We start from the raw sequence: 23533 nt of genomic DNA on the forward strand, positions 1-23533 counted from the left end.
AGGAAACTTGTTCACTACTTGTAACAAGAGTATCTTTAAGAAAATTTGGCCTGTGTGATATTTCGTGTTTCTTTTTTTTCTTCCATTTTCAATTAAATCTTAAAGATAATTTACAATAAAAGAGTAAGCATGTGCGCGATTATTGTTACAAATTTACAAATTCACTATTATGTTCTTGATTTACGGCTCCTATAAAATGAATTAGTATAATGTGGGAATTTTGGATATGCGAAAGTGAGACGATATTTTTTTCGGCTTTTGTAATAATAGAGGAGAAGAAATGAAGTGAGATGAGATGACAACCACGTTCAAGAACGGATGTAGGAATTCAATCCAAGGGAAACTAATATTGAGGGGAGGTAAATGAAAATTAATTTCATAAATTCAGGGAGAAGGAGTATGATAATCTTATGAAGGAAACTCAATAAGACATATATTAGAAGAAATAATAATAATATTATTATTATTATTATTTTTTTAAAAAAATTCGCGAAATCCCATGCGCCCCCCCCCCCCCCCCCCCCCCCCCCCCAAAAAAAAAAAAACCGTCCTGACCACGTCGATGGTTACAAATTGAGTTCTTCGACTAGAAGAGTTTAACTTGGAACGAGAATTAGCTTCGATCGGTAAAATTGCAGACTCGTTCTATTTTTAGAAGGAAAAAGGGGAAATGATAAACTTCAGCTAAGGAACATTGGAATGGTTCCACGTCTCGTTCTGCCTTCCAGGGATAGTGAACACGTGTTGTCTGATAAGTCCATCGCAAACCAGAAGACCGAAAATAAATCCCAGCCCGAGCACTCCGATCGCCGATGGACTCTTTAGGCTGAAAGGAGAGACGACTGAAGAAGACACCAGAGGACCATCAAGAGGATCATCCCGGAATATATATAGCAAAGGATTTATAGACGATGGCTTCGAATCTCACTCCGGCTTTCGCCTACACGGTGGTCTACGTTAAGGATGTCGCGAAATCCATATCTTTCTACTCCAAGGCCTTCGGCTACAGCGTCCGTCGCCTCGACGAGTCTCGCAGGTGAAATAATCTATATAGCACGTACTTGGTGTGTGTGTGTGTGTGTGTGTGTGTGTGTGTGTGTAGTTACTATTCAATTAATGGATTCCTCAGATTCATCTGGATTCATGCATGTACTGATGTAGGTGGGGCGAGCTAGAGACTGGACAGACTACGATAGCGTTTACGCCAATCCATCAGTACGAGACCGATGGTCGGACCGGAACGGTTAAGCCGCCGGAATCGAGCTGTGAGAGGCAGCAGGTCGAGGTTTGCTTCGACTATCGGGATGTTGATGTGGCTTATAAGGTTCAGTACTGCCACATGATCCTGAGATTGTTTCTCATCATTTTCGTTTCACATCAACTAGAGTAGAAGATTGTCTGGCTATTACTGTGAATTAATTCTTCCCTTGTTGCTTTATTTGTTCGGACGGATTGGCACGAGAGCAGAGGGCTGTGGAGAGTGGAGCGGTGCCGGTGAGCCAGCCGGAGATGAAGGAATGGGGTCAGAAAGTCGGGTACGTCCGTGATCTCGACGGGATCGTGATTCGGATGGGAAGCTTTGTTCAACCGCCCAAACAAGACTAGATTGTACGTTGATTATATGCATGATGATGCCAATAATAAATAACGATGGCATGTAATGTAATGAATGTTGTCTCGACATGCATAGACTCCATCCGCGACTCCGCGGGGTTACAACTTATAAGAGGTCTTTTTTATTTTTCTAGGTTTTTCTGATAACTCAATAATTATGGAAGCCATATACATACACGATATAGTCAAATTACATAGCGAGAAATTTACTATATTCTGGATTTAATTCTATTAATCCAACCTAATGTTTCGAGACATGGGAGAAGGGGGTTCTTTTTGCAGTAGCATTCATCTCATAACGTTACACGGGCGTTTGTTTATTATATTTGCAGCTTATTTTTTATGTTAATTTTGTCAAGATATTCATTGTTCTCTTTTCCTATTTATATACGAATAATTTTTCTTATTACGAAAGATCTCAATATGATAATTCTTAATATACAAATCAAGTAATAATTTATTAAAATTAACTAATGATTATATTATTTTAAAGTTTTTGTTGTTTTATTGACAAGTGAGATCGTGTATTACTGCATTACACTCTCTTTCTTTACTTGGGTTTCTCTTTTAATTGAAACACCAAAAAAAAAAAAAAAAAAAGAGGAAAGAAGGTGCTGTATCGGGATATAGTGACTGTAATCCGTGCTTGATGAGGGTCCAACTCCGAGGTGGCTTGGAGGGAAAATGATACTAGCATGGTCTACTTTGGGCCACAATAAATGGAGGCCCATAACAGCACCATTTTTCTCGTGAATATGGAGAATGGATGCTGGGCCTCATCTAGCTGCGCTATGAAGGCCCATAACAGCACAATTTTTTTTGTATGGGCCTTAGCCCATAGATCGATGTGATATAAGGTCCAGGTGATTTGTCAATAATGGATCGTGAAGAAAATCAGTTTTAAGGCAAAAGTTGAAAAACAAAATGGCAGGTTTTTACTTTATTTTTATTTATGAGGCAGCACAGTTGCATTGTTTGGACATTCTTGCACACTTATAAGAGAAAGTCCATGCTAGATTTGGTAAGAACAAAAAAAAAAAGGAAAAGTTTCTGCTAGATTATTTTTTTTGTAGTGGTTGAATAAGCAAAAATTAAATATTTTAAAAAATGTGTTAGAACATGCAAGAAGGATAATTATCTTGGGTAGTTCTTCAGATAGAAGTAGCAGCTGCATTTGGCCGCTTCTTGTTCCCGCACATGTGGGGGTGTTACATCAATTTTCCATTACACGGAAGGTGTCCGAACTTCGCCACGGGTACAAAAGTTCCCTCAAATAAATAATTTGATAGATAAATGTAATATTAAAAAATTATTATTATTTTTATCCGTTTGTTTATATATGAATATAATATCTTAAAATAATATATTTAGAATGTTTATAGGTCTTATTGTATGGATAAGCGATAAAAAAAATATTACTTGTAATTTAAAAGGTATGTGAGTAATTAGTATACTTCTTTACAAAAGATATAATGTAGAGGAAGAAGTTTATGTCTGAGAATGAAAATTTTTAAAGAAAAAAAGGGTATACATATAACTCCTTAGAAAATGGTAAAATAAATAGAGAGAATAAAATAAAACTCGTAGCGTCAAATTCTATAGTAATCAAGGAAAAAAAATAGAAAAGCTTGTAATCGAAAAACTTGACTTTATATTTACTTGTGAACGATAAAGATTCGCTTCCATATATGATATTATTTTATATATAGTACTCTCAAAAAAAAGGGAAAACTTGCATATAATAGGAATAAATCTAGATAAAAAAGGAAAATATTTTTTTAAAATAATTGACCCAATTATAAAGATTGAATCATTTGACTTGATGAGTTAATCGGGTTGCACTACGACCTTATCAGACCGGATTTAAAAAAATTGGATAGAAAGAGGGGGGAGGGGAAGAGAGGACATGTAGGAAAAGGGAATAGTTCCTCATTCGCAACCTAAAACTTAAAAAAAAATTGCATATATTCTAATTTGTATATGTAGTATTTCTAATGTGGAATTTCTTTTGAATTTTCTAAACAAAAGTTCGGATTACTTTTTTGAAATAAGTGGTTTGACTATATAATCGGATTATTTGGCATAAAAGGTCAATCGAATTACCTAATACCTTATTCAAGTCGCTCGATGTAAAATCCTATAGTAATCGAGAAAAACTTGTCTATCATATTGGCGGATAATATGACGTTCTATTTAATTATAAATGATAGAGGTTTGCTTCCACAATTTGCTTCTAATCATATATAATGATCGGATTGTTTGACTTGACTAGTCAATCGAGATATACCATTAGCTTGTTGATCCATATTTAAAAATACTGGACAAAAAGAAGGAATTTTTTTTTAAAAAAAAAGATACATGGGAGAAAGAAAATGTTTTATACTCGCAACCTAAAATTTGGGAAAAAAATTTGTGTATATATAATACTTCTAACACAAAATTTATGCTAACATTTTAAAATAAAAATGGACGCGGGCGAGGGATTTTTTTTTTAAATAAGCGGTCTTACTATAACGATCGAATTATTTGGCTTAATTGGTCGACCATATTATCTTATACCATTTTCGGGTTAGATTAAAAAAATAAAAAAGAATAATTTTATAAAGTTATTGGAATTTTAAAAAAAATATATATTTTAGAAATAAGTTATTAAACTATAACGATATGATCATTTGTAATAATGAATCGATTGAATTTTTATATTCTTTAGGCTGGATTTGAAAATATGGGAAAAATGGGAGGGTTTTAAAAAAAAATGAAAAATCAAAGTAAAAAAATAGGGAGTGGGGAAAAAGTCCCCACTCGCTCCCTGGGTGCACATTGGGACCTAGAATAATATAATTTTCTACACAGAGATGACGTTATGTTTGAATTGGAAAAAAGAATTTGTGCTAAATAGTGATATTAAAGCAAATTGTGTTGTTTTATGCAGATAAAGTGAAAAATTGCAAATCATACAATCTGTAAAGCTGAAATTTGTATCTTTGAACAATTTTGAGCAAAAGAAGACCCACTCCTGTGCAGCTAGAGCTTATTTAACCAATTATGTTTACTTCGGTATTTTCAAATGTAACATACGTGTGAGATTACTTTTAATGAATTTGAGCACTTTTTCGTGATTTTTTTTATAAAATCGCCTACCAATCATTTTTAACTGTTACCGATACAATACGATGATGTGACGGTGCAAAAGGGCGGTACAATTACATTTTGGAACATATTTTCCCTGATGGGGAAATGGGGATGTGCAATGACTTTTCCAATTGGTGCCCAATCTTTTTACACGATGCCTATACAATATCCTGACGTGGCCGTGCAAAGGAGCGGTACAATGTACAATTGCCACTTTGGAGCATGTTATAGGTTACATGTTCTTCCTTTTGTTTTTTTTTTGTTTTTTGTTTTATATTGTACCGTATAATTTAACGTTGATAAATATTTTTAAATTTATCACAATGTCGATTTTTTATCCGAGATATTCCAATATTACTAATTTGATGTCATAATCTAACCCTAAGAAATAGTTGATGAAATAAAAACAGCAATGTTAGGATATTCCAAATAAAAAAGTAACGTTGACATAAATATAAAAATATCTATCAATATTAGATTATATAATACACTCTTTTTTTTTCTTTTTTTTTTTTTTACGTACGTGTTCCATATGCTACAATGGCGTGCGTAATAGCTTTTCCAATTGGAACCCGGAATAGAATCCCACAGCCAATCAGAGCAAAGAGCATTCCACCGTCAAGCGACCAAACGGACCGAAGCAAGGAATCCCCTATTCCCTGCAGCCGCAGACCCGTGTCGGCCACGCGCTCCACGTGTCACCCTCCCGCAACCCCCAGAGAAAATTCTCGAACGTCCTAGAGCGGGAAAGATAAGTGAAGCAATAATATACGACGCTGTTTGGCGCGGGGGCCGACTCCGCCCGTTACGCAAGCCCATCTCCAGCCGTCCGATTCACCCATCCAACGGCTTTCGTTTCCCCCAGAACCTTCCAGTAATCAGACCCCGCCCTTTATAACCTGCTTCCTTCTCCACTGCCTTCCTCATTCTATCAACCGAGGCTCTGTAGAAATTTGCTGCTCTGCTTCTTTACCTTTCTCTGTGCAATTTCCCTCTTGTTACCGACAGATTCTTTGATTTTGATCCGACGATGGCTGGGAAAGGAGATGGCCCGGCGATCGGGATTGACTTGGGGACGACGTACTCTTGCGTCGGTGTCTGGCAGCATGATCGCGTTGAGATCATAGCCAACGACCAGGGGAACAGGACTACGCCGTCATATGTGGCGTTCACCGACACCGAGCGTTTGATCGGTGACGCAGCCAAGAACCAGGTGGCGATGAATCCAACCAACACAGTTTTCGGTGAGTCTCCGGTCGAGTTTAATCAGTCTCTCCTCATCGATGCTGTGCCTGTGTTTTTGCTGCTTTCGAGTGTTCTTGCCTGTCGCCTCTGCAATCTAGTCTAGGTTCTGTATTTGATGGCTATGGGCGCTATGTGAGCACAAAACAGAGCATTAGTTTTTTTTTTTTTAATCTTGTTTCGCTTGATTATAGCTTCCGCAAGAGCATAGGACGAATAAACGTGTAGCAGCAGCAGTTTTATAACTGTGATAGCTGAGGTTTGTATGATTTATTTGCTGAGAATCCGTACAAAAGTTGTCAAATTTCCCCTGAATTTCTCTCAATTGCTAAGTTTGTATGTTTTTACGTCATAAAATATGATGTCCAGAGGTAAATCTTCAAATTTCGACCATCTAGAGAACAATTTGCTGATGTGTTCCATTCGAACAATTGCAGATGCCAAGCGTTTGATTGGTCGGAGATTCACCGATCCATCCGTTCAAGGCGACATGAAATTGTGGCCGTTCAAGGTCATTGCTGGCCCCGGCGACAAACCCATGATTGTTGTAACCTACAAAGGTGAGGAGAAGCAATTCGCTGCTGAGGAGATCTCCTCCATGGTGTTGACGAAGATGCGTGAGATTGCCGAGGCCTATCTCGGAACGAACGTGAAGAATGCAGTTGTCACGGTCCCTGCTTACTTCAATGACTCTCAGCGTCAAGCAACCAAGGATGCTGGCGTGATTGCTGGGCTCAATGTTATGCGTATCATCAATGAGCCCACTGCTGCTGCTATTGCCTATGGCCTTGATAAGAAGGCGACCAGCTCGGGGGAGAAGAATGTGTTGATCTTTGATCTCGGAGGTGGGACCTTTGATGTCTCTCTTCTTACCATTGAAGAGGGTATCTTTGAAGTGAAAGCCACCGCTGGTGATACCCACTTGGGAGGGGAGGATTTCGACAACAGGATGGTGAACCACTTTGTCCAGGAGTTCAAGAGGAAGCACAAGAAGGACATCAGCGGAAACCCGAGAGCTCTGAGGAGACTGCGAACCGCTTGTGAGAGGGCCAAGAGGACACTCTCTTCCACCGCCCAGACCACCATCGAGATTGATTCCCTCTACGAGGGGATTGACTTCTACACAACCATTACCCGCGCCCGATTTGAGGAGTTGAACATGGACTTGTTCAGAAAGTGCATGGAGCCGGTCGAGAAATGTCTGAGGGATTCTAAGATGGACAAGAGCACCGTCCACGATGTAGTTCTTGTCGGTGGGTCGACCAGGATTCCCAAGGTTCAGCAACTGCTGCAGGACTTCTTCAACGGGAAGGAGCTGTGCAAGAGCATCAATCCTGATGAGGCCGTTGCTTATGGAGCTGCTGTTCAGGCAGCGATTTTGAGTGGCGAGGGCAATGAGAAGGTGCAGGACCTTCTGTTGCTTGATGTCACTCCTCTATCTCTCGGGTTGGAGACTGCTGGTGGGGTGATGACGGTCCTTATTCCCAGGAACACAACTATTCCGACCAAGAAGGAGCAGGTCTTCTCGACCTACTCCGACAATCAGCCTGGAGTGCTGATCCAGGTCTATGAAGGTGAGAGGGCGAGGACGCGTGACAACAACTTGCTGGGCAAGTTTGAGCTCTCGGGCATTCCTCCTGCTCCAAGGGGAGTTCCTCAGATCAACGTGTGCTTCGACATAGATGCAAATGGCATTCTTAATGTCTCTGCCGAGGACAAAACCACTGGCCAGAAGAACAAAATTACCATCACCAACGACAAGGGCAGGCTCTCCAAGGAGGAGATCGAGAATATGGTCCAGGAGGCAGAGAAGTACAAGGCTGAAGATGAGGAGCATAAGAAGAAGATCGATGCCAAGAACGCACTGGAGAACTATGCCTACAATATGAGGAACACCATCAAGGACGAGAAGATTGCTTCCAAGCTCCCTGCAGACGATAAGAAGAAGATCGAGGATACCATCGAGGGGGCCATCCAGTGGCTAGATGGAAACCAGCTGGCGGAAGCTGATGAGTTTGAGGACAAGATGAAGGAGCTGGAAAGCATCTGTAACCCGATCATCGCCAAGATGTACCAGGGAAGTGGCGGTGATATGGGTGGAGCTATGGATGAAGATGGCCCCGCCGGCGGTGGAAGCAGCGGTGCGGGTCCTAAGATTGAGGAGGTGGATTAAGTGTGTTTTGATTGGCTATGACCTCTGGAGGGAGAAGAAGATGGTGGGATTTTAGTTTTCTATTATGTAATCATGCGAACTTCTCATTTCCTGATATATTTTTGATGTAGATTGGGTCCGTTATGGCTATCTATGTTCAGCTCCGCTGAGGAATGAAAAAGAAGGCCTTTTCCATAACGTTTTCAAATTTGACGAGATGTTTCATCTTCTGTTGTTTATTTTATTATTCAGGTGTCGTTTCTCTTACTACATTGACGTACCTGAGGAAAAATTTATGCTTTAAGGGTTCCTTCGTGATTAACAAAAAAGAAAAAGAAAAAAAAAGTGTGTGATATGAGGTCAACAAACAAACGGGCCGGGTCCGGTTGGGTTGGGTTTGAAAACATCGGTATGCCATCAAAGTATGGATTGGAGATAAAACGTAGGTTGGCCGAGGAGGGGCTTTTCTGCAGGAGCACAATCTATTTTGAATTTTCTTAGGACACGCAGCAACTTCAGGGCCAGAACTGTGGGTGCAGAATCTCCTGTACCTTAAATAATCTCCGAAATTGCTAAACGTGGGCCTGGGCCACGGGTAGGAGTGTGCACGGGTACTGAATATATTTGAAATCAGTTGAAATCTACTTGTTAGGATAGAGATCGGGTAGCTCGTATTGAAAATATGGTAGGTTGTGAGTATTAAAATCGGGAACCAGTGAAAATCGATTCTGGTTCCGGTTTCGATTTCAGTTCCTGCCTACAGAGTACTAGGAACCGATTATTTATTAAAAAAAAAAGTAGTAAAGTTACTGTCTCCTTTAAGAATCAGAACAGAGACACTTTGTTGCGTGAGATCGTATAATGAATGTTTAATTTTTTCGATGGATTGATGAGATATTATTTTTTATCGTTGTGGATTAATTTAAATTTAGTTGATATTCTATTTTGCGCGATTACTGATTATGTATATTACATTTTTCATTTGATTTAGCGATAAAAAAATTTATAGGTTCCAACATGATACTCGAAACTTATGATATAATACAAGTTTCGAGTAAGTTCTGATTTCATGATTCAACATATAGGGTTCAATTTCAAAATCTTAAAATTTATCCCTTATAGTATAGAATTTATCCTAAAAAATATAAGATACCCGAAATCGATTATTCCTTCCCACGAGGCCATGAGAGAGCACTTCTTTTCTTTTTGGGCAAGTCATCAGAGAGCATTTGTCGTTACTTAGTCGACTATATTTCACCAAAAAAAGGGGGGGCAATTTTGACATCTCCGTTGTCCTTTTCAATGGACACATGAGAGTTGGGATGGGACACTGCCTGTCAACCCGCAATGGCGCGTGGATAAGGATAATAATTAATTCTGATGGATTGCTTTATCCCATCATTCATTTTGTGAGAGGATGGATATAACTATCGCGGCCACGATATCTCGTGTTTCAATGAACTGATCGATTTTGAATTGGTTAATTGCCAAAGCAAAAGACATATATGTATTTCATTAATCGTAGGTGGTAACAAAATTTCTTAGCAAAAATTGATCTGTTAAGAAACTTTTATATATATATATATATATTGCTAAATAGAAAGATTAGATCAACTTATTAGCCTGCTATGGTTACCTAACTAAGAGAATCTAATCTTCACGGGATATTCCTTTCGTCGTAGTTCGTTGAGACTTTTAGCTCAACTTGATCATCGCAGTCCCACTAACACACTAATGGATTAAGTTCAAGACTCATTGGATCAAATATTATGGGTCGGATACCGCCACTCAATAATACACCCACATAATGGCAAGTTCTACGCTCTCAGTAAGATTCAAACTCGTAATATTCAAGTGGAGTGCTTAGAGTTTAACCACTAGACTACCGTGCTGGTGGTGTTGGTGTTAAGAAATTTATATATAAAAGCATGCTATCGTCATCTTAAATTTGAATCGATCAATACATGAGTAATGATTATTTCCAAGATCAATACATGTGTAATGATTTCCAAGCTCAGGGGACTCTGTGTGGTAGGATGGCTCGATCTTAATTTTGTGGTTATCATGTAATTGATCACATACGAACCTTTTGCGTTGTTATACCTATGTATTGTATGTTCTGGTCCATCAAGGCAGCGATATGCATGCGCCCCTCCACTTGGTTCACTTCCCATAAGAAATAGAAGAAAGAAGCCCTTATGAAATTATACTTATATTATCAGATTTTTTTTTAAAAATAGATGTGCAATATGGGTGACAAAGTTTATAAGGGCCGTTTGATTTCAAAATTAAAGTAACTTTGATTTTAATTTTGATTTTGAATGTGGAAAAAGACAAATGAGATGATATTATAAATTTGACTTGGAAACGTGTGTTTTTGTTATGTAGTGGGTAGAGTTAAAATTAAAATCATGATTTTAAAATCTGATCGTGAAACCAAACAGGTCCTAAGTGACTGAAAAACAAGTGGAGAAGCGGGACGTGATTGTGCCACATAAATTAGATTTTACAACGCTCAACTCATAGTTAATTGTCTTTTTGGCTGCCTAATTCATTAATTATATCAATAACATAATTATGATCACTTAATTATATTATATTGGAAAATAAAAAAATCTTAATTCACTAATAAAAATTTAATATTTTATTGAAAAAATATTATTTTCCCAGTCAACAAATAAATATTAAAAATAATCTTTAAAAAATTTCTCCATAAATTAAAGTTTCTTCAAAAATATCAAATAAATTAACTTTCTCATTTATTATTATTTTTTTTGCACATCTTCACAATACATGGGCTTGCACCTAGTTGAATCAATAACTAAGGTAAGTGTCACAATATAGCTCTACCCTTTTCGTCGGAGTGGAATGATCAAGCCAAGAAACGTTTGTGCCGGTTGAATTGTAACCTACTAATTTCATAAAATTGTTAGACATGGGCCCCGGTGCCGATGAGCCCACCACGCAGCGTTTCTTGCCTTGGTCTGCTATTTTTTATGGCCAGCCCAAGAAGGCAATCAACTTAGACCGGGTAGAGAATTGGCGAAGGACAAATATGAGGGAGAAAGCGAGTGCAGTGTACTTGGTACACACTTTCACCTAAAAGTCAAAAAGTCAATTCTATTTTTGTCGGTGGAACTAGCTACATGTTCCTTTACTTAGACTTCTATTACCTATGGATAATATCCAATTAGAATGCAAATAAGTGATTAATTAGAGGTATTATGGTGCGGGGCCAAGGTGAATGCTTCCTGTGTTGGACCAATTGTTGCAATGAAAACATGTGACATTTGCCTTGTGTATCTAATAAATGAATAAATAATACTATCAAAAACACTTATTACATACTGAGAAACTATCTTACAATAATATTAAAAAATTAGAGAAATAACTCTAGCTTTTTTTCTTTTTCTTTTTTTTTTCCCGGTTATCTAGTTCTCGCCGAATTGGAGGACTCTCTTTGGCCTTGGTCATAATAAATCATTATATTGCAACCATTATCTATTTCTCATCCTTCATCAGTAGATTAATTATATTTAGATATTGAAGCACGCATCCCGAGTCCTTGATCATGAGTTGAGTATCAATAAACTCATAAATAAAGCTAACATAATTGCACTTATATAAGTTTCTCATATAGATGGAACCAAATTTTCTCAATGAAACAAATTGAAGATACTCTAAATCATACCATGACATTTTTATGTCGTCTGTATACATTAAAAATAAAAGATCCCCCGAAACTCATCATATTATTCTTGCTAGAAGAGAGTTACCGCATCATTGCTTGATTTCCTAGTTCTATTAACAGATTACTTTCTTCTCGAGATAAAATTAGCGGATGATCTAATTCAATGTCTGCATCTTTAGTTATGTTATATATAAGAATCAAAATCCAAAATGAAACTGTAGAAATCAGATTAATTATATTCCATAAATCCAATCGTGATATAATCAATTAAAAGAATGAAGTAGAAAAGTTGCTTTAGTGGTCATATTCTCTCTTTCTTACGTTCATTTGTGAGAATGTAATTGAGAAAGGCTATGATTTTCTTCTTCTCTCTTGTACGTTTGTCTCCTCTGCTGTCTTCTACTAAAGGGTAGTAAAAGCAAAACAATTCCGCTGGAACCAGATAAACGTAAAAAAAAAAAAAAAAAAAAAGCTAGAAATAGTCTATTAATTTTTGGAATGTTATTGTAGATAATTTTTCAATATAAATGAAGTGTTTTTAGTAGTAGGATTTTTCCATTTATCTGACAGTTGGGGTAGTGTCACGTTTTTTCATTAGAACAGTTGGTTCAATCACGTAAATATCCACCTTGGCGAAGTATTCCCGCACAGTGATCTCTCAGTCAATTGAGCCACAATAATCCCACATATTCCCACTTATAGACAGTTTGAGTGAGTGAGTAATATTCACCGAATACATACTCCCCTTATAATCACAAATATTATATATATATATATATATATATATATATAGGCACGGAGAGACCTCTTGGTTCGTTGTTAATATAGTAGAGAACGTAACATACTGCAGAGACGGAAAGAAAAAAAGGGAAAACATAAGAACCCTACCAAACCAATGGAGTCAACACGCAGTTACAGTACTCTCCATCGTATTCAAGTTAGTCATCAGTATCTTCTAATCATCATTAACAGCAATTTTTGTTCCCCGAGAAGAAATCAATGTAAACCAGGTTCTGCTGCTCATTGGAATCTTCCAGAACCTCGGAAGAACCGGCAGGCACATCCAGGGTTTCCCTTGCGTTTCCATCTACAATGCCGGTCGGATGCAGTGGAAAGAGATCCAGTGTTCTGAGCGTCATGTCATGATCACAGTCACTGGACATCCCAATATTGCTTTCTTCTCGCTTCGTGAATTCACTGCATTGGTTCTGCAAGTTTGGATAGTTGTGAGGTTTCTGACTGCGCGGGTCGAAGCTTTCGCCATAGTCGGATCTTTGTCTCCTCTTATAACCGCAAGGGATAAGAACTTTCTGGTGTATCTGGTAGAAACCTAGTTCACTGGGAGGCATGTAGCATGGTCCACATATAACTGCAAAAATCACCACAATGTTAAACCTTCTCCCATACTGATCATATAATTATTTTGCTTCTACTTGCTCATCGTCACACATATGAAAGTGATGACCGCATTGTTTTCGTATATTTATGCATGGATATATATATATATATTACATGCTTTTATTTTACATTTCAAGTAAAAAGAAGAAAAGCACATACTACATTCGGTTACTTACTCAGAATTATTAAAAGAACAGTTCAAAAATCACGGATTTTAGTGCCAATCGAGTCAATTGGACTGTTGTATGAAGTTGCTTTTTGAAAAAGGTAAATATATTTGCCAAAGAAGGCGACAATGGCAGTTGAGAAAACGATGGACATGTAGTGGTGCAGAAAGGAAATCTGGATATATGGGTCAGACAACGAAGCAATCCGGACCGAAAAGGACAAGGCAGAAAAATATTCTCTTAGTACACAAACAGAAAACGCAAAAGAAGATTCAAACTATATCCGGGAGATGTTCCTCATGACCAATTAAAAGTACTTTCTTACTATTCACTCAAGTACTATCTTACTTACTGATGGCGAGGAACCAACTAATATAGAGTAAGAATAAATTTTAATCAATAATTTGAAAAATACTGTATAATTTTATAAAAAACCCTCGAATAAAAATTTATTTTGCTCTGAATATATTTGTATATGCATACGTTTATGTGTGTATAGGTATAAATGTACATTTACACGTTTTGCACATCAAGAGTTATGGCCTGAGGTCAAGACCTTATGACGGAAGTTGCAGATCGCATGTAAGTGCATGCATGCAAAACCTTATAAACTATATATGTTACTTATTCACGAAATAACTTGCTACTAGCTTTTCCAACCTAGCTATAGGATTCAACTATTAAGAATGACATGTAACATCAAGCGCACACACACATACACATCTCGAATGATCGATTTTTCAATATGTTAATTTGCATGCTTACAAATAGTCCAAAAAGTTGAAATATTCATGGTTCAATATCAGAAAGAAAATTATTTCATAAAATATGATAGACCGGAGCTCAAGGCTATTGATCATACGGATTAATGAGTGTTAATTCGAACCATCCAATAAACAGCATGACGAGAGTTCGCTTTTGGGTTTGGCACAAATATAACAAACATATATACGTACATATGTGCAAGAGAATCGTGTTTAATTGTCAGATGTATATGTGTGGTTGGTAGATATATTCTTAGTATATGTATACCGTTAGGGCATGGGGAAGGAAACGCCGCCACAGCTGCCGCGGCAGCAGAGCCGGAGCGGTGGTGGAAGTAGCGGCTGAGGAAGGCCAAGCTCTCCTGTTTCTCCTTCTGGCGCTGGCGGGCCTTGTGGTTCTGGAACCAGTAAAAGACGTTCTTGCCCTCGATGTGGCCGTATGCCCTCAGCCTCCCCGTTATCTGCTGTATCTGCTCTGCCGTCGGGGTTCTTATCCCTTGCTTGTACAGCCCCTCGAGTATCTCTATCTGCTCCTTAGTCGGGTTCCACCGTGACGCCCCCGCCGCAGCTGCCCCGCTGGAACCGCCCAGTTCACCAGCTTCATTAGAACCGCAGGTACCACTTTCCATATGTACTTTTCAAGAACTCGCTAAAAACCTCTCCTTGGGGTCAGGTTTTGTAAATGATAATATATGATACATATATATATATATATATATATATAGCTGAGTTGAAGTTAAATTACTGGGCGTTTTATACACATATATAAATATTATAATATACTAATTGTATGTTATATATAAATAAATGCATTAAAACCGGAGGAGTGCGAAAGAGGGAAGAGTCAAACAAAAGGTAGGGGGAGGGAGGAAGAGAGGACATGCGTATTGTTTTTGGTGCAGAAAATCTCTGAAAACATGGCGGGCAGCGGCTGATATGAGCTATATGGGAGCTATTACACACACAAACGTATATATAAATAAATATATATATATATATATATATGTTGATTCATTAGTTATTTATTAATATAACATATATATATATATATATTGACATTCGCCCCGTTAATCTATGCAAAAAATATTTTTTTTTCTTGGATGAATAATACATCAGATATTATATCTCATTCAGCCTATATATATGATTTTATGGGCACAAATAATTGGTCCACAAGTTTCTTCTTCATCCGGTGAAATACAATTTTGTACCAAGTCAGATTATGTTATTAAGCCTTCTACCTATATATTGTAATTGCTATTATTTTGGTAGCGTACATATGTTATAATAGCTTTTGAAAACAACATATCACTCTTTATGAAAAGCAACAACAATTATAAATTAACAAGTTCCTTGTCTTAGCAAAGAAAGATTAATCAATAACGTTCTAAAATTTTATTTAATTCTATTTTCAACACATAGACCACAGAGAGAGAGAGAATCTGAGAGAGAGGGAGATGGATGGATGGATGGAGATGGTCCGGTTGTATGAGGTGGGTGCGGATTTGGATCTTAATTGTCATCTCTGATCTCGGGAATGACAGAGAAGCTGATCTGATGAGTGGCGCGAGAGAGATTTTATAGGTGGTAAATGAAGCTACACACATATGCACATGTACGTACATATATGTACACATATATAGAATAGGTTTTATAAAAAAGTGAGGAGGAAAACGAGGGAAGAAAGTGTCGAATTGTGGAGGAAAAAGACGGGCATGCAGTATTGGGTTGTAAGATACATAGGGACTAGGCAGCTATAGATAGCTAGCTAGCTCTAGCATGTAGGCTGGCGGGAGAGGGAGCCCTAATGACGTTAGTAGGGATTGTTAGGGCTTTGGAAATTGAAGTCTGAGTCTCAGAAACAAAGCAAATATAGACACCCATCACCCCATCCCCCATTCTCACTTGCACAGAAAATTAAAAAAAGATCTACCATGGATCATCATCATCATCAATCCTCTGTTCTCTCTGTCTCGGTAATGGTGGAACTGTTTTGTTTCTGCATTGCAATTGCATGTTTTCTCGGGCTAATAACTTACATTTTGCTCAATTCATCACTCAACTCTCTATGCATATATAGGTGGTCATGTTTCTAGATATGGTCAAGTTCTAACTATATTTTGTCCATTCTCTGTTGCATATATAGGACAGCTCCTCGAATGGTTATATGTATGAGATGCATAACTCCATTTTATATATCGATTGGGTTTAAGACTTTTAGTTATTTGATCAGGTTTCGAAGTGGCACATTATATGCGTGAGTCCGAGCTCGTTGATAAGTATATTCTCATTTTATTCAATAATAACAATTTTATATATTAATTTTGGAATTAGTGATATGGTTATGTACACTTAATCACACATATTGCATCACTTACACAGATAACAAAACGCCTTGGATTCTGTGTGGAGCAATAATATTATACCGAAGAACTAGATTTTTTTGGTAAATTACTGAAGAACTAGATTTATTGACTAATTGTAACTTTCGTTGTTATGAAAAGCTCTCAACATGGAGAGAGACAGTATATAAAAGGTCACTAATGCATCAAGATGACATATACAAATGTCAATCAAGTTTTAAAAAATATATAAATAAAGACATAAGTATTGCTGGCTTTACAGGATGATATGAGAAACTTGAAACGAAAAATTGCATGCAACAGTGGTTATGATTGATCCCAAACTCTTTATATCAAATCAGAAATTATACTATCATTGCATTCATGCTTCGATCATTATACTGATTCCACCATGCGCCCTAGCTAGAAACAGACCTCACAAATATATATAATATCTTCTTCTTCTTCTTTTTTTCCCCCCTCGAGAGAGTCAAGAGACCACAAGATGTATCATAAACAAATTGGATGAGACTAATAATTATCATTTGATGAAAAAAAATATATATGATCTTATGATGAGCTTCTAGTCGATAGATCGATTGAAATCATAAATAAGAAAATATGAATAAAAATAAAATTGTGGATCCTCGCTAGTAATTTGAGATAATAGAAATTATAATATAATATAATCATATTAACCCCTTGCCCAAGTGTGGAAGAGGAAGCCTAACTTGAGGTAGTTAAGCCTAAGTCCCGTAAGAAAGAAAATGCATGCTCGAGATTTGTTGTTGAGAGCGGATTTTCAAGGGCACATATAAGTACAAGAATGATGAACACCACAATGTGCCATATAAATTCGGTAAAAAATTTAAGAAGTGTTATTATATTCTCCTAATAATCAACCTTAAAATCTTTCAATGACTATTCAATAAATGTAAGTGAATTCTAAATTATGGGAATTTTTAGGCGTAGCACTTAAGAAGATTTAGCATTTTTGAAAAGAAATATACTTTCGCAGTTAATTTGGAGAATTGGATTGGATGGTTATTTGCTTGCACGCATTAATCAAGTTGATAGAAAATATACGTAATGCTCTTCCGGCTAACTGGTTAGATTTTCTCATTGTCCAAGATGACACTTTCACCCATTAAAAAAAAAAAAGGAAAAAAGAAAGAAAGAAGGAAAGATAACACTCCCGCATCCGCGCGCCGTTTCTCGAGGGTGAAGGACACGAGTCAAGTGGTCGGCGGAGAGAGGTGCAGACTACCCATAAATGAAGGGGGTAACTGTCACGCGCGTCCGGTAGCTGTTAGAGCTCGAGCGATGATGATGATTACGCGAGTAAAAAATAAAAAGTAAATAAAAGTTTTCCGTAGTTTCTATTTATTTTATTCATTATTAATTATTGATCAGAGGGGGGAGAGATATTTCAGGTGCCGACACCTAATGAATGACTATGAGCGCCGCCTCGGTCGGCCCAAAAACTCCAACAGCCTCAGCCCAAACAACACCGGATTCGACGCAGATTGGCTTGGCAATGGCGTCCCATTCTTTACCTTCCCAATTTTCAATTCAAAATTTCATATACATCTATTTACACAGTGATTGATTTCTGAATATAATTCTATTTCACTCCAATCTTTCCTCGATTAAACAACAAAATCAGTAATTCCTTTTAATCTTTTTCTCTCGTCTAATAATAATTCTCACATCAATTTTTTTCTAACCATTATTATTACTAATAAAATTTTCATCTACTTTTAAATTCATATATATACATACACATTTTTTTTTCCCATTTAATAATAAATTCTCATATCCAATTTTCCTAACTATTATTACATCAATTTTTTAATAATAAATTATCTCATATACTGTTACATATTTTGTCTCTAACAGCTAGAGTGAAATGGAATTGGATTCCAACTTATATCATTATAAGTGAGATTTTAAATTGGGAAGATTTTTATGTTGATAATTAGGAGGAGCACACGTATGTATAACTTATGCAACACCCACATGTGTTAGAAAATAAGACCGATATTAATTTTTAGTGACTGTTAAGAGTAATTGTCAAATCTCATATCGAAGAGTTGATCAATTCATGAATTTATGGCCTCGGTAAAACAACCTATTAACTCGAACTTTTAGATTTAAGGTGGGTCTAATCAATTATAGGCTTAGTGGACAATTGACTGTGAGACATGCATTATTTCTAGCTTAGATTTGAAGAGATCAAGAGTTCCACCCTCGGACTAACGCGAGTGCATTTTGATTGCCTTTGTCAACGAGACATTAGACTTGGCGTGATGTGAACTCACAGAAACAGTACAAATATGCGAAACTACTACGATACCATATAGAATTTCCAATGACCATATAGCGTTTCGGCTTGTCTCCAATCTAAATGCTAAATTTATTAAATTTTGGTACTCAATTTTTTATAAATCCAATACGCACTTAGTCGGAGACTCTATTATCGAAGGGAAGTAGAGTAGCGATCAGAGAGAAGCATGCCACTAGAGTTTGGTAAAATGGGCCGTCGGATCAATTTGATTGGGCCTGTAAACAAGGCTCCAGCTTCAACTCTAAGCCCATATACTTTTTTGATGGTAGGCAAGATGGACAAGCCCATATACATATCACATGCATGAATGTTTACTCAATTAGTTCTTTTTCTTGCAGCCCAAAAAGAAAAGCTAATTTAGTTTCTATTCCTATTTGGCAAACATCATAATTTGTACAGTTCATATATGTTTCTTTTTCAATTAAACTATGAGGTTAACCTCTTCCTATTAATTTTTCAAATTATTTTCTTTTGGGTTCACTGAAAATAAGTAAAAATTATTCTCTTTTGTGTGGATCAACTTACTTTAGTCGCGAAATACATTTGATGAATTTTTAGATTATTGCATTGAAGGGAAAGGTCCATGCTGACAGACAGCATATTTTTCATGTTGTAGATTTTTTTTATTTTTTTTTTACAAAAAATTTTTTCCTTACCGACCACAGTATATTACGTGGTTAACATTATTATGAAGCAAAAAAGGAAAACAGAAAAGTTCGATTTTTGGGAAGACCATGTGATTGGGAGCCGCCCTCCAATCATATTAGCCTAACTCTCTCAATCACACCGTACAAATTTTTGTCCAGTTTTCCTCAACTTTTCTGACACATTATTATGACTCTCAAAATCAGCCAAGGCTCAGGTTTTTCAAAATTTTCTTTTTAAAATTGACATGCAAAGCAAATTTTTCGAAAAATAGTTGAGCTACGTTTGACAAATTGTTCGTCGACTATGCTCTATGTGAACAGACCTTATTTATAGCATAGATTTATTCGAAATTCACTAAAGCACGTGGTGGCAGATCAAGCCGACGCTCGAGCGAGAATTTGCCTTATGGAAAAGAAAAATAAAACAGAAGAAAAACCCGAGCTTCCTCTTTAGCTAGGAGAGAGTGGGAAGGGAGCTGAGCTGGGTAAGACTGAGACTGACCTCAATTGCTGTTTCTTTGTTGTTTTCGAGTCTGCCTCATAACGGTAAGTTCCCTCTCTCTCTATCTAATCTCCCCACTTTGCTCCCATTCAAAAAAATTCCCCTTTCCTCTCAATCACTTGTAGCGGTAGTAGACGTGTGCCTCCAGCAAAAACGACATCTTTCGGTCAGTCCCCTCAGCAGATTGTTCTGTCTGAGCTCGAAATTCCTGCAAATAGATTGCTTAAGGTTTCAGTCACTCTAACTATCCACGGTGATGAACTCGCGAGCTGGGATTCGGTTCTGAATGAAGAATTTCTTTTCTTAGCCTTCTCTGCGGATTGTTCTGTTTGGGCTAGAAATTCCTGCGAAGGTTACTTGAGTGATGAAATCTTGAGCTGGGGTTTTTGGTTCTGATTCTGAAAGTGCAATTCAAGAAGGTTCTTGGGCGATTTTTCTACTTTTTGGACCAGAAAAGGCGGCATTTTGAGGTTGCTGGGATGTGATTTTGTGGGGAGGGCAAAGATGAAAGCTTTTGGCTGGTTAGCACTCGGGTTGAGCCTGGTCTTTGGTTGTCTGTTTTTGGCCCTTTTAGCAGAAGTCTATTACTTGCTGTGGTGGAGGAAGAGAATCGGTTCTATTAAGGATGAGGCGGCAGAAGATGTGAATGAGAACACCAGCCATGCCAAGGACATCCTCCACCTGATCTGCTTGAAAGGTCCGTCTTCTTTGAATCCGAGCTCGGCCAGCGGGCTGGGGCCGTCGGGTTCAAATGGCGATGTCGGGATCGATGGGCGTACTGAAGGCCAGGAGCAAGACCTGGAAATGGGAGGCTTCAGTGATTTGCTGCTGAATAAGAGTGAGGAGGAGAGCCTGGACGCAGAGCTCATGAGGCTCCACAACCTTGCCGGCCCTCCGAGGTTCCTGTTCACGATCAAGGAGGAGAGCAAGGAAGACATGGATTCCGAAGACGGGAAGTCGACGAGGAAAGGGTCGAGAACTAGGAGCTTGAGTGATCTCCTTGTGGGTCTGGAGACACAAGTAAGCCCCCTCAAGCCTAGCCCGAGTCCGAACTCTACCGATTCCGATGCAGGGTTCAGCTTCAATCCTCCGGTGGTCGACGGCGCTTCTCCTCCTCCAAAGTTCAAGTTCCTGAGGGATGCAGAAGAGAAGCTGCTGAGGAGACTGATGGCAGAGGCTGAGAAGAGGAGGAGTGATGGGTATGGCTCTCTGCTGAGAATCGGGGTCGTTGAGTCCAAAGAAAGGGATCGGATTCAGATTGTCCCGAGCCCGCGAAACTTTCCTTCGAGCTCTTCCCAGGTACTTCCACTGGCATCTTCTCCCACAGCAAGTATCAGGAACCTTGAGGAACAAAAGCCAGCACCTGTTCATTGATCTCAATGAAGGAGAGTGTCTGTTGTGTTTGTTGTTCTTTAACTTTGATTTCTGTCCAGTCTTAGAATGTCTCTTCAGCTTGGTGATCTGACTAGCTATGCGATAGATCAGAGCAAATTAGCATTGGGCATTGAGTTCTTGTTCTTGCAAATGCTTATCGTTATTCTTCTTTTCGGGATTAATGAGCTGATCTTGTTAATACCAAGATTGCTATATCGACAACAAAGGAAGCTACGCTCAACATACATAGCAGTGAGAAAGAAATGGCAAAAACTGATCGCTGCAAACAAGAATGTTTCTTAATCTGCACTTCATGAATGGACAAGCTCGAACAATCTGGCGTGAAACGGCATCCACGGCTAGCCTTTTCTTTCGAAAGATTCTGACATTTCTCCCCTTCTACGCGAAGTAATACAGCTGGTCCATCAAAGATTCTTAAGAACAGGTTCCAGCTTTCCAGTCCCTCCAGTTGTTGGCAGCAACACATACAGAATTATTTCAGCATCTGAATCTCCAGAAGGCTTAGGATGATGCGATTCCACGAGAACATTCTCCCATACGTGTATATATATATGTCATCTCAGTTGCCTCGCAGGAGAAAAAACAAATGATTTCTAGACTCAACTCGACTTCTTCTTCAAATGAGTATTAGAGACATTTACGATCTCGTTTTAGTAGCAAGTCTGGCCTAAACCCGTTGCCTGTGGTTCGTTGTACTACATCGTTCGAACAATTAAGAACCGTAGTACTAGTCTTATGTACTAGTATATCCATGTCTTCACCATTGTTGCACTTCACACAAGATCATTCACTTCATGTGGTTTATTCGATGACATCGGAACAATTCGGAGTAATAATATCATGTTGCACACACCGATAACGGCTAATAATTCTATGTTCTTAAGGGCACTACTCATTGGGCGTTTCGTCTCCCCCGCAATCATAGGCATGACCAATTTTTCCTCTTTTTACTGTTGACATTTCAGCAAATTATGCTAAATGATGTACAGCTAAAGCAATTAGGACTTGAACCACTTTTCACTTTTCAGCAAAGGGGGAGAATTCTTATCTTTAGCTGATAAAAAAAACAAAACATTTCAAAGACGAGAGATTAAAAAAACAAACATTTTAGCTTCACAAAACCGCACTTTCTCGTATTTATAAATGTTTCATGTCTAACCTTTTCGTGTTTGCCATGTTATCACACTCATATCTCGTTCCAATCATCATCGACTTAGGAAAAAGGAAGAGAGCAAAAAGATCGACGAGCATTAACGACATATTCACTGCGTCTAATGTCATTGGCCCGTTGATTGGAAATTCAAGAAATGGCATGGAGTGATGAATCTACAAGCTTATCGTTGGTATGAAATTCTTTGTTTAATAAGTAAAGGGAGAGCGAGAGTGTGAGGGAGAAGTCATGCATTTTTGGGCAACTGGAAATTCGATATGCTTTGGGAAGAAGACATTATTACATCTCATGGAAATAAGGCGACAAAGGACAAGACATTTTTGCAGTTGTCTGCGGACTGCGGAGGGTCAATTGGACTCTTACCTGCAAAACAAGAAAATTTTTTCAATCGCTATTATCACGTGAATAGTGATTTCTCCAAAAGTTAGTCCCACACACTCTTAAATCGAGAAATTCGCCGATTATTCGGTTCAATTATATAGTACTAAAAAATACCGATAGAATCGCAGCGAATGACTCTATGAACTTATTAGCACATAGTTATTAAGTCATAAAATTATACAATGAAATTATTTTATTAATTTTTCTTCACCATCTCATTGCGAAATGGTACTCTCTTTTTTTTTTTTTCCTCTTTCATTTATCTGAAGTTCTGAACTTGAATTGCCAAGTTGACTTTTCATTTTGTTTATTATTTTTCTTTTAGATTCCCACTTATTAAATGGGGAGGCCGGTTTCGCTTGGATTGGAATATTGAGTGGAAAAGGCTCCACTAGGATAGCTCTGTGTTGGGCTTCTATTGGGTGAAATGTATTTGTATAAGTGACGGTACATGCTTGCATGCGCGGCAAAGGGTCCATGCGGTACCCTAAAGAGGAAAACTTTATCGGGCCCATCTCGTCATATACCAGAAATTGATTACCAGTGGGCCCTCTGACTGGGAGATATCGGAGCCAGGCCCGAGGAACT

At 37.9% G+C, this 23533-nt stretch overlaps 4 protein-coding genes across 4 annotated transcripts; 3 read left to right on the forward strand and 1 right to left on the reverse strand.

The window, feature by feature from the left end:
• Nucleotides 1-598: 598 nt before the first annotated feature.
• On the forward strand, nucleotides 599-1840 carry LOC116199097. Its single transcript, XM_031529394.1, has 3 exons — nucleotides 599-1036; nucleotides 1162-1324; nucleotides 1468-1840. Exons 1-3 carry the CDS (start codon nucleotides 912-914, stop codon nucleotides 1603-1605), a joined length of 426 nt encoding a protein of 141 aa, XP_031385254.1. The 5' UTR covers nucleotides 599-911; the 3' UTR covers nucleotides 1606-1840.
• A 3822-nt stretch (nucleotides 1841-5662) lies between these two features.
• On the forward strand, nucleotides 5663-8370 carry LOC116199644 (heat shock cognate 70 kDa protein 2-like). Its single transcript, XM_031530096.1, has 2 exons — nucleotides 5663-5990; nucleotides 6426-8370. The coding sequence occupies exons 1-2, from the start codon at nucleotides 5777-5779 to the stop codon at nucleotides 8159-8161; spliced, it is 1950 nt and encodes a 649-aa protein (XP_031385956.1). The 5' UTR covers nucleotides 5663-5776; the 3' UTR covers nucleotides 8162-8370.
• Nucleotides 8371-12655: 4285 nt separating this feature from the next.
• On the reverse strand, nucleotides 12656-15137 carry LOC116201628 (WUSCHEL-related homeobox 2-like). The gene is made up of 2 exons (XM_031532920.1): nucleotides 14429-15137; nucleotides 12656-13200 (listed from the first exon to the last, which is right to left on the reverse strand). Exons 1-2 carry the CDS (start codon nucleotides 14787-14789, stop codon nucleotides 12797-12799), a joined length of 765 nt encoding a protein of 254 aa, XP_031388780.1. The 5' UTR covers nucleotides 14790-15137; the 3' UTR covers nucleotides 12656-12796.
• A 5365-nt stretch (nucleotides 15138-20502) lies between these two features.
• LOC116200626 lies at nucleotides 20503-21372 on the forward strand. The gene has a single exon (XM_031531458.1). It carries the CDS (start codon nucleotides 20503-20505, stop codon nucleotides 21370-21372), a length of 870 nt encoding a protein of 289 aa, XP_031387318.1.
• The last annotated feature ends 2161 nt before the right edge of the window (nucleotides 21373-23533 follow it).

This window comes from Punica granatum, chromosome 3 (genome assembly GCF_007655135.1).
Source record: "Punica granatum isolate Tunisia-2019 chromosome 3, ASM765513v2, whole genome shotgun sequence".
NCBI classification, from domain to species: Eukaryota; Viridiplantae; Streptophyta; class Magnoliopsida; order Myrtales; family Lythraceae; genus Punica; species Punica granatum.

Bases quoted from the DNA above. Each gene is read 5' to 3' on its own strand.
- LOC116199644 (XM_031530096.1), top strand. From the start codon at position 5,777: ATGGCTGGGAAAGGAGATGGCCCGGCGATCGGGATTGACTTGGGGACG. The intron at 5,991-6,425 runs GTGAGTCTCCGG...GAACAATTGCAG, and splicing joins TCCAACCAACACAGTTTTCG to ATGCCAAGCGTTTGATTGGT.
- LOC116199097 (XM_031529394.1), top strand. From the start codon at position 912: ATGGCTTCGAATCTCACTCCGGCTTTCGCCTACACGGTGGTCTACGTT. The intron at 1,037-1,161 runs GTGAAATAATCT...GTACTGATGTAG, and splicing joins CGCCTCGACGAGTCTCGCAG to GTGGGGCGAGCTAGAGACTG. The intron at 1,325-1,467 runs GTTCAGTACTGC...GCACGAGAGCAG, and splicing joins ATGTTGATGTGGCTTATAAG to AGGGCTGTGGAGAGTGGAGC.
- LOC116201628 (XM_031532920.1), bottom strand. From the start codon at position 14,789: ATGGAAAGTGGTACCTGCGGTTCTAATGAAGCTGGTGAACTGGGCGGT. The intron at 13,201-14,428 runs GTATACATATAC...TGATTTTTGCAG, and splicing joins TCCTTCCCCATGCCCTAACG to TTATATGTGGACCATGCTAC.
- LOC116200626 (XM_031531458.1), top strand. From the start codon at position 20,503: ATGAAAGCTTTTGGCTGGTTAGCACTCGGGTTGAGCCTGGTCTTTGGT.